Raw genomic sequence first — 10261 nt, 5'->3', positions numbered from 1 at the left:
TTGTTTGAAACAAAATATGTGATTAACTTTAGTGATAGTGATGAAACTAGGAAACTAGACAATATAATGGACAATGTGTTGGCAATTTAATGAACAATGTGACTCTCTATAACAGTTTGTGCTTTCCTGTAATTTATGTAAATAAAAATGTTTTTTAATATTAAAACACAGCTGAGTGTGTTTGGCATCGTACACACAAGCTTGGACAAAGAAATGCCTTTTTGAATTAATCCTACACATATGTGGGGTTTTACTTTGCATTACACACATTCAGTCATTCACACGCTGCACCGCCACCACATGCTTCAAAAAACACTAACAATAACGATAATAATAATACTACAGAGCAATTTAATGACGTTTATTTGGACCAAATTACACCTGTTGCTGAACATGCCTGATAATGTTTTGCATTGAGATTGGTGTGTTAGTTCCTTTTCAATAAAAAAAAAAGAAAAAGATGATTGATGATGATATGGCATTTAATGATCATTAATATCAATACATGCCATATCTCCCAATCTCAAGCAATATTTTTATTGATTTATTCCTGCACCAGTTCCTGGATCCATATATGGGCACTAACATTTTATGGGTCCTCCCCTGGGCAACGTGGGCTCCAAAGATTTTGAATAATCCGGCTACCAAACAAACAACGGACAGATCCGTGTGAGGAAAGAGCAGCTGTTCAAACCACAGTCAGCTTTCTACACATTTGGACAGGCACAGCTTTGGGGGTTCTGGTAGGTCTGACAAAAGCTGCCATCAACTCTGAGATCTAACCCAGTGATTCTGAAACCAAGTACCTCTGAGCAAACCATCCAACTGGCATTTCACCAACAAGACAGCAGAAGAAAGCCTTGTGTGTGCACTATAACAAACCTGTGTTGGTTACAGTATGAGCAAATTAAGAAAATAGTAATTGAACTGCAGAAACTCTTTCAAAATGATCCCTGTTTCATTTGTGTCATTTGCAACAACAGCGGAATCTCCAGAGAATTCTGTTGCGTTGACCTCTGGGGGCAACACAGGGCCACTTTATAAACCACTGATGGAAGATATTTTTTCCCATAAACAGCCGCTCTATTCCCTTGAAATGATCTCTTACCTACATTTCATAAACTGTATGCTATGAACATATGATAAAATTCCTATGAAAATGTTTGATGTCTAGGAATCAGAATGAGCACAACTCTGTCTCTAACGACACCATGATGGAAAATTGCCTTTGTGACTCATAAAAGAAACGACTCATCCATCCACCAGATCACCGCCACGTTCACATTAAACTAGTCCTAATGTCAGACTTGTATTGAGAGTCGCCCTCCAATTCGTTTCGTTTATTGGATCACATCCCATCTGCATTACCGCTGCTTCACCCTCTTTTGCTTGTGTGATTTGACTTTGTGTAGCTCTGGGAGAGACACTCATGTTTGCAAATGAGCTTCTGAAAGGAAGTTCCTCCAGGCAACGCTGCCAATAACATTTTCAATTTCTCCACACAAATGCCAACAATTGCTCCTGTCGAGGCTGAAATGGAGCCGGAGAGCATCGAGCTGTCCAGGCTGTGCTGATGAGTCCATTAACTAATTAAGCCTTACTTCCAAACACTAATGAATCTTTTTTGAAACATAATCACAAGATAATGAGCACTGATTAAAAGCATTTATGAGTTTTATTCAAACTTGACAACTTAATACATAAAAACAAATTATCTGATAAGAGAAAATTTAATTAACCTTACAAATATCTGATCAAATTACAAATGTTTGCTCCAGTTATCCATAACTTCCAAAGTTTTTCTTCAAATTATTTTCAGTAAGATCCTCCAAAAACACTGAAGCCATTTCTCTGCAGCTTATTGGATTTGAAGATATGACTCCTGATAACCTGACTAATGTATTCATAAGCCGTTTATCACGATGCAGCAGGTTGGTAAGCGTCCAGGTGGTGTAAGCAATGTTTACCCTGGCCTATGAAGCCATCCAGACATTATCATACATTTCACCCAGTTAACTCATCGTCACAACAGATATAAAAAATTATATCTTGCTGCATTTTGTCTCCAGAAGAAGACAGAAAATGGACACACAAGAAACTGGTAAACAATTTTAATTTACACTAAAGGACACTCGACAGTTCACTACTCAGCAAGCTTGGCTTCCTCTTCCTGGGGTTTCCTTTTAAGTGGAATGATATAGATTCCATTCTTTGCCTCTTTCAGCCTCCACCATCTGCCCAACCTGCAGAAATAAAGGGAAACCAATCAGACCTTTAAGATGACACACACACGCACATGCGCACACCCTCCAGCTTTTAAGCTTTCCCAACAGTGTGGGAAGGTTAAAAGGGACAAACACTGTGCTCGGTAACGGAGCCCAAACTGTGATCGACTCTTACGACTTGTGGAGTCATGGAACGATGACGCTGATTGGTGGAAATCTTAAAACGAGGCGCTGCCAGACATGTCCCAAATCTGATTCATGTCAAATTAAAAGGGCGACGACTCTCAGTCTGGTTTGATGTCACGCCGTCTTTATGTCACTCACAGTGTGCCGTCAAGCGACTGTGGCACCAAAGCTTCACACGTTTCTTCAGTCTTGATGTCTGGCGAGTCTCACATCCAGATCTCTCTTTTCCTCCACGTAGCCTGAAGCATGCTGTTTTGGTTCTGTGCTCTAAATACGCCGCGTTCGTTTTGGAATGTGGAACACAAAACAACCTGCAACCTAAGAAAACATAAATGTTGCAACCCCCCCTAGATTTACGGTGTCACAGATTCTCCTTTAATGTTGTTGATGATTTCAAACACGATTGGCGCAGACCACCAGTGTCACGGACAACTGGGACGTTCCTGTGAAGTTGCTGCTTCACAAGTCGAGCACAGAATCACCCAAGTGAATAAATCAGAGAAATCTATGAGGTTGTTTACCAAAAAACATTTCCCAAAGCAACACAACACTTAAACTTAACAATAACAAAAATAATAAAACATTTTAACATGTGAAGCGGCACTGGATACAAATCAAACATCCTCACTGATGCAGAAACAGAGGGGTGATAGAATGCATGAACAGTGCCCTCTAGTGGAACCTCTGTCTCACTGCGTCCTAAGTCAGTTACCTGTGCTCTTGTCCGACTCCTGCCACCAAGAACTGTCCAGAGCTCGAGAACTTCAGACTGTTGACGAAGCCAGACTGCAGGGAGGAACGCAGCACACACACAACTCAACAAAAATGGAGGCAAATAACTCAAATAATGACTAGGACTGTGTGTGATCTAACCCTAAGAAGTAGGCAAGACTCTTACCACTGGCACACTGAACAGAGGCTCCAGGCCACGGTAATACTGACCACACTTCCACAGCTGCACCTTTGAATTGTGGGAACCTGTGAAGGAGACATTACGACATCATCATTCATGGTGTCAAAGTTTGAATGAATGTCTGCTCTGCGTGTGGTTGAACACTAAAAGCTGGTAAGAAGGACTCTCACAGCCGGAGGCACCTGATGCAACGGTATCCGAGTTCTGAAGAGCCGCCACCGCCGCCACCCAATGAGGCTGCTCCAGGCCCGCGTCGCCATGGCAACCGTGAGCCCGCTTCACCGTGCTGAGAGGCTTCTTCTTGTTGACGCTCCAAAGAGACACAGAGCTGAAGGGCGAACACGACACAAGGAGAGAAACGCCGGCGAGTCAGAGAGCGGGAACGAAAACAACGAGACGGAGGAATCCAAAGAGCGTCACTCACCCGTCATCGGCGCCCGTGATCATGTGCTCCTCGTTTATGAGCTGGATACAATCGATGGAACCCCTGAGCACGAGGACAGGACACGTGTTAGTGTGTGTGTGTGTGCCAGAGTGAGACAAAGAGCTAAATACGAACAGAGTAGAATCAAATCAATGCTTTTATCTCTATTTTACCATCTATTTCTTAAGCATTTTTGTTCTTCAAGCCGTAAACGCAAGATAAAACATACAGACTCTTTCAGCGGCTCTCCCTCTATTGTTGGGATTATGTATTTAAATCAGAAATGACAGAATTAACATCAACAGAACTTTGGAGTTATGGACTGAAAACATTATGGAGATTATACTTTAAGTATCAAAGAGCAAATGACTGATGAAGATAAAAGAACAAATGCAGGGGGGGATCATCATCAATACATTCATCTGCAGAGTTTTCAACTACGTATTAATCAGCTAATCGATCTTAATTTGTATAAAGACGATTTATTCAAGACTGCAAATTAAATTCTATTACAAAATCCTTATAATTCGTCCAATGTGATATCAAAAGGAGATCAACCAGCTCATCAGGATCCACAGTCGGCTGTGGTGTCAAGAGCTGAAATGATGAACACATTTTCATTGAACTTTATTTTTCTTTTGATATTATTTTGTCATTTACCATGTATTGTTTCTACTATTTATTTTATTTGCCATTGAAGACTCCTGTGCTGGAGTGTGGAGTCACTGTTGAATAATCGATTATCTGCATTTTCTACCCAATTAAGTCAGTTAATTGAACAGTCAATCATAACCGATTAATCGTGACAGCAACACATTTAGGTCCATCACTTCTTATTAGTTGCTCCAAACTCAAAACCAACAATTAGAGTGAGTTAAGGGAGGAACAGATACTGATACTCTTCCTCTCGGGGAAACTCATCAGCGCTGCCACATGAAACCCAAACATACGGGACAGAAACTCACTCGTGTCCGTGGAAAACCAGCTGCGACTCCTCTGCGATCTTCCACACCCTCACCGTGCGATCTCGCCCCCCTGCCGTCACGCAGCGCTCGCGGCTCAGACAGTCCAATCCTGTGATGGCGTCCTGATGCCCGAAGCTGCAGAGATTCACAGACACAAAAACCACTTCACATGCTGAAACCAAAGGAGGCGTTGAGGCGTGACGGTTGTAACTCCACGTTTACTCACAGAGTTTCCACGTAGGCGTTCTCGTCCACGTTCCAAACCTTCACCGAGCGATCGTGAGAGCAGCTGTAGAGGTCGTGCGATCCCTTCCTGAACGAAAGACCCTGCGGAGGAAAAATGCGTGAGCTGAGACTCTCCACGACGGTTACCGTAGAAACGGAGCGAAAGGACAGAGAGCTTACCGACACCGGCCCTTTGTGTCCCGTGAACTTATAGAGGTGTTTACACGTCTCTGCCTCCCAGATCAGGATCAGCTTGTTCATGTCTCCTGAGGCCTGAACAGACGGGAAGACAAGGTTAAGAATGTCGTGTCGCAGTTATCAAATGAGCCCAACGTGAAGGTTGAACACTCACCAGGTACTTCCCATCGGATGATATGGACATGCAGAGGATGTGAGTCGTGTGTCCAACATGGCGGTCCTCTGTCCCTTTCCTGCCGCCGGCCATCGTGTGCAGCTTCTTCCCACTCTCTACGTCCCCTGGAGGTGGACAGGGACAAAGACATTAATCCATTAAGCCCACGTGCCTCCTTCACTTAAAGAGAATGAAGCCAGTGTATGTGTGTGTGCTCACATTTAATGATGGAGCAGTCTTTAGAGGCAGAGAAGATGCACTTGTCGTCAGGGGAGACGACCAGGCAGGTGATTGGAAGTTTGTGTCCTCGCAACACTCTGATCTCTGAGGCGTCGGGTGGAATGAGCTAAAACAGAGGAGAGGTCGAGGAATTCAACTCAGAGCATGCCAACTATGAAGAAGAAGAGGAAGAAGATGATGAAGCTGTGCATACGTACGTCTTTGGCTATAAATCTCTGCAGCTTCCCTCTCTGCTCAAGCTGGGAGGAGGAGGAGGAGTTGCATAGATGAAATCAATAACATAGATCGGCTTTAGACTTCATATCAGAGACTTAAGTTGACAGATTGATTGACATTTATTCCTCACCACTTCCTCTTGAAGTCTTCCAGCTATTAGATCAGTCTCAAAGGATTCTTCTTCTGCTTTATTTTCCTCTGATATGAACAGAAGACACGCGATCATACATGTTGTCCACTGTAAGGCGAACTGACACTACTGACATCTCTCACACACTCTTACCTTCGTCCTTTAGCTGGTCCAGGTAAACTTTGGCTAATCGAAGCTTCTTCTCCTGCGGTGTCTCGTCATATTCGATCTCTGCGTTACTCTGCCTCTTCTTGGACACTCCAGAGCTGCGGGATAGACAGACACACAACACATACTGGATCAGTTCTGTTCTCCTGCAGCCAGATAAAGTGATCAGTCATATATTGTGCTGTGCTTCAGAAGTTCAGACTCTCACCTTTCTGTCTCCGAGTCACTGGAAATCTCTTCGTTATATTTCGAGTTGAGTTTCTTGGCTTTTCCTTTACTTTTATCTCCCGAGTCCCCGTCATTCTGGATGTTTGGATAGAAACATTAGCTGGTTAGCAGTGACAAACAACCTATTTCCTACCTATTTCCTACATTCAGTATCCAGCATGCTAGTTAGCCACACAGCTAGCAGACTAGTTACCTTTCTTTTGGCCACAGGCGTATTTTTCCCTTTTTTGGCCGTCTTGGGGTAGTCTGCTTTCTTTATGAAGAATGAAGACGACATGGCGACAGTTACTGTGCAACGTTACAAATAATACAATAGTTACGAGCACTCTCTTCTACTTTCCCCGGCTAGTCAACATTGGACCCACATGTGTACAGTACACGCCGACCAAACCACGCGCATGGGGTTGGTTTATATGAATGTGATTGGTTGAACTCCACAAGACCCGCCTTCTATCAAAATACAGGTGTCTGATTGGTTGGGTGGGACGCGAGAGGAAAATACGTGTTCCTATTGGTGGAAGGAGGGGCCTTAGATGAGCAGGAAACCTGTACTGAGGCAAAATACTTCCCTCGGGGAAGAAGTTTTCGCACCTTTGTTCCGCATATAATTGAAAAATAAAATAAATACCATACAGTGATGCAAGAAACCTCCGCTCCACCTACAGGACAGATGAATATGGGAGCTATATTTCGCCCTCATCCATTTTCCCCGGCTGCTCTAAATGCCATGTAACGGCACCGGGATCTATGTACTGCACTATACTGCAGTACTACTACTACTTCCTCTACTACGCAGTATTTCCATGTACTCCGCTGCCTTTTGTCCTCAGTGTTGTAACGTTACGGTGAATTGAGTGTAATCAGGCTTAACGGCCGGGCGAGAGTCTCCTGGAGTGAAGTAACGTGCGATCGCGTCAAAGACAACGCGTGAGAAGTGCTGATTGAAGCCAGTTTGTGCCGCTCCAGCTGTAAGTAATCAGAGGAGGAGGAGGAGGGAGGAGGAAGAGGAGGAGGAGATGGTGGGGATGCGCTGTGGAGCGGCTAGCTAACTTTTCCTTTTTTACTCTCACATGGATGTCGAGGAAAAAAAAGTTTGACTTCAACTTTCGCTTCGAGCAATACTTGTTTACGTTTATCAGCTGACCAAAGCTTGTTTACTCTGCAGATTTCCACACACACATGCCGCCCAAGAGAGAGGCCGGAACATCTCCAACACAACCTCCGGTCAAAATGATTAAGGTCTGCACAGAAAGTCCGGACCTGGACTGTGATCCTCTGGAGCATCTTAAATACACTTTACCAGAAACCTCCAGATTCTCTCCTTTCCCCAACAATGAGGTGGATCATTTTGCGTTGTGTAACTGTGCGTTAAGTATTTCTGGATGATCAGGGAGTTTGACTGTTGATTTCATTTTCAGTGACCTAAAGATCATCAAAACACATATAGAAACAGAGGAATTGTGATGTTTATGTACACATACCGAATGGATGTGTGGCAGTATAACGATCGCAGCAATAAATAGCGTATTAGCCTAACATGAAGCATCAATAAGGCGAGTATACACCTGTTGTATCACTCCAAATGTTTTGAATTTGGTGCAATAGGCTTCTTATTATTACTAACTTAATCAACATTTCACAATTGTTGAAACCTTCTTCCGATTAATAGAAACATATTTTCTAACAAGAAGTAGTGGATTGTTATGTTATTTCTTTTTTCTTATCACTCATGTCTTAATCAAACGGCTCTGGATTTATTTATTATGATGAAACAGTCAAATTAACAAACTTCTGATTGAAATTAGGCAATATCTGACCATATATAAATATATATTGTAATTGAAGAAGGTTATTTTAAACTGCTTATTAATAGTAATTGTGGTGTTTGTCTTCTTTTGGCAGAGTGAGGACCTTGAAATCGATGATGAAACTGTTGCCAGCTCAGGGATCAGAACAGACACCATCAGTCTGCTTATGAAAATAGAGCAGCTGCAAGCTCAGCTTAGATATGAACGAAGGTGTCGACTGCTGGCTGAGAGGGAGCTGAGGGAGCTGAAAGGCGAGTGGAGAGAAGTTTCATCTCATCCCTGAGGTACATTCTCCTAATTTTTGACTGTCTCCTCATTTGAATGCATGTTTGTTAAAACTTGCAGAGATGAACGCACTGATGATGCAGATGAGACACACGGCGCACGAGCTGAGAGTCACTCTGGACCAGGCGCTGCAGGGACGCGAGCCATCCATTACGCCGCACAACGCTCACGATGAAAGCATGGCGTTTCTGGCCGAGCCTGAGCCCGAGGCAGACATGAGAATGCTTCAAAACATTGTCGAGGTCAGAACCGAATTACACACACACACACACACACATTGGTCTGTTCCCTTGAATGTTTTCCTTTGTGAAAGAGTCTTACATCAGAAGTGCTGCAAGTCATATTATCATTGTAAGATCTACTTGGATTAGTTTTTTTTCAGAACAACTCCTCATTAATCACACATACTAAAGATCTTAGATGTCGTAGTGTTACAAAGTTATTGGATGTTAACGTGTATACCGTTGTTTGTTCTCCCCGCAGGATGATGATAACTATCTGTATCTCGCTGAAAACCTGAGAGTACCAAAGAATCTGTATGAGCGCGTCGCAGAGATCACAGACTTCAGGAAATATACTTCGGCCTTGCTCATGATGCTTTTCGACCGAGAAACCTTGGCCACTCATTCTCTGCAAGGACGGAGGGCCAACATAACCGGGGAAGACTGCCAGAAACCTCAACTCCCTCCTGATATCATGAGAAGTATAATGGGTAAAGATATGACATAGGCTGAAAGAGATAATACCAATATTACTGGATTTCAATCATGCAGGCCTCCATATGATGAAGCTGTGTAATAACAAAATGACATTAATGCCGATGGTTCTTTTCTCCTAGATCACGTGGCAGCCAAGTTTGCAGTCGATAGCAGCCAGATTAAAACTGCAATCCGCACAAAACTGAATAATGAGGACAAGTTGATGAAGAGAAGACTTGGATTGGGAAAAGCTGAAAACAAAGCTTGCCAAGATGCTTCATTCCTGCCTGGAAACGCAGAAATAAATAATGCAAATCACTTATAGCTGATGGCGTGCAGGAGATTAGACTTTATTGTCTGTTGTTCAGCGGTGTTACCTATGTGTGACCAGTTGCCTTTACCGTAATCAATAACTTGTGCGTTCTGTGTTGAAATCTGTTCTGTTTGAAATACGTCCTGATCTAAACATGATTCAAAATCCTGTCTTTTGACCTGAACTGACAGCAGCTGTGGTTTCTTATATGTGCAGTAAATGTGACGCGCACAACAGCAAGTGATTGACCAACACTACAAAATGTCATGAATCCATAATTATCAGTCTTTGACTTTATGACAGCTCACTTATTTGAGATAATATGTGACTGATGAGACTGACGAGGTCTTTGCCAAAGTCTTTGCTCTTAATCAAGTTTTCAATCATGTGGCCTCTTGTTAAGTGTAGGTAGGATCTGGTAGGAATGTGTAGGAATGTGTTTTGTACGCTGGTAGTTACACCAATTATGTCATTTACATTAAGTGGTACTCTTGTACTGAGTGGTACTCTTGTCTAGAATAGTTTGTATGCAGTTGCACAATATGCTGTAAGTGATCTTTGACTGTCCTACTTCCTGTGATTTCACTTCCATGTCAGTGTCTTTTTTTTGGAGTAAATGTATGAAATCACAATGGGCTTTTGCTAAGATGTGGGGTAATATATGATCAATAAACATCATTAGAATTCATACTGCGTCTGTTTCTATAACGTGACACATTTACAATCATTTGAATGTTCACGTGAAATGATATAACATTAATGAACCTCGGTTGCAATAAAGCTAAAGCATGTCATTAATAAAAGAAATTACTTTTGGTCGAGAATATGTAAGTCAATATAAGAGGGCAAACTTCCTCTTTGTGAAGATGTAGTATTAATGTGAGA

General features: G+C 42.7%; 2 protein-coding genes across 4 annotated transcripts; one reads left to right on the top strand and one right to left on the bottom strand.

Moving 5' to 3' along the window:
- Positions 1 to 1656: 1656 nt before the first annotated feature.
- Positions 1657 to 6682, bottom strand: rrp9 (ribosomal RNA processing 9, U3 small nucleolar RNA binding protein). Of its 2 annotated transcripts, none has more exons than XM_076156794.1 (15): positions 6466 to 6682; positions 6253 to 6347; positions 6030 to 6142; positions 5877 to 5944; positions 5728 to 5769; positions 5510 to 5636; positions 5291 to 5415; positions 5119 to 5211; positions 4940 to 5040; positions 4714 to 4848; positions 3749 to 3811; positions 3495 to 3652; positions 3310 to 3389; positions 3124 to 3197; positions 1657 to 2243 (listed from the first exon to the last, which is right to left on the bottom strand). In XM_076156794.1, the coding sequence occupies exons 1-15, from the start codon at positions 6547 to 6549 to the stop codon at positions 2144 to 2146; spliced, it is 1458 nt and encodes a 485-aa protein (XP_076012909.1). In that variant the 5' UTR covers positions 6550 to 6682; the 3' UTR covers positions 1657 to 2143. The 2 variants fall into 2 exon arrangements, with proteins under 2 accessions (XP_076012909.1, XP_076012911.1); XM_076156796.1 differs by having other exon boundaries at positions 3507 to 3652.
- An 87-nt stretch (positions 6683 to 6769) lies between these two features.
- On the top strand, positions 6770 to 10044 carry LOC143005397 (uncharacterized). Of its 2 annotated transcripts, none has more exons than XM_076156798.1 (6): positions 6770 to 7240; positions 7438 to 7511; positions 8175 to 8331; positions 8426 to 8607; positions 8849 to 9077; positions 9204 to 10044. In XM_076156798.1, exons 2-6 carry the CDS (start codon positions 7452 to 7454, stop codon positions 9386 to 9388), a joined length of 813 nt encoding a protein of 270 aa, XP_076012913.1. In that variant the 5' UTR covers positions 6770 to 7240; positions 7438 to 7451; the 3' UTR covers positions 9389 to 10044. The 2 variants fall into 2 exon arrangements, with proteins under 2 accessions (XP_076012913.1, XP_076012912.1); XM_076156797.1 differs by having other exon boundaries at positions 7438 to 7610.
- Positions 10045 to 10261: the final 217 nt, after the last annotated feature.

The sequence above is a fragment of the Genypterus blacodes genome, unplaced genomic scaffold, assembly GCF_046128005.1.
Source record: "Genypterus blacodes isolate CSIRO-AG114 ecotype Tasmania unplaced genomic scaffold, CSIRO-AGI_Gbla_v1 ptg000070l_1, whole genome shotgun sequence".
Lineage (NCBI taxonomy): Eukaryota > Metazoa > Chordata > Actinopteri > Ophidiiformes > Ophidiidae > Genypterus > Genypterus blacodes.
Note: the sequence above shows the minus strand (reverse complement) of the source record. Positions and strands in the feature narration are given on the sequence as shown.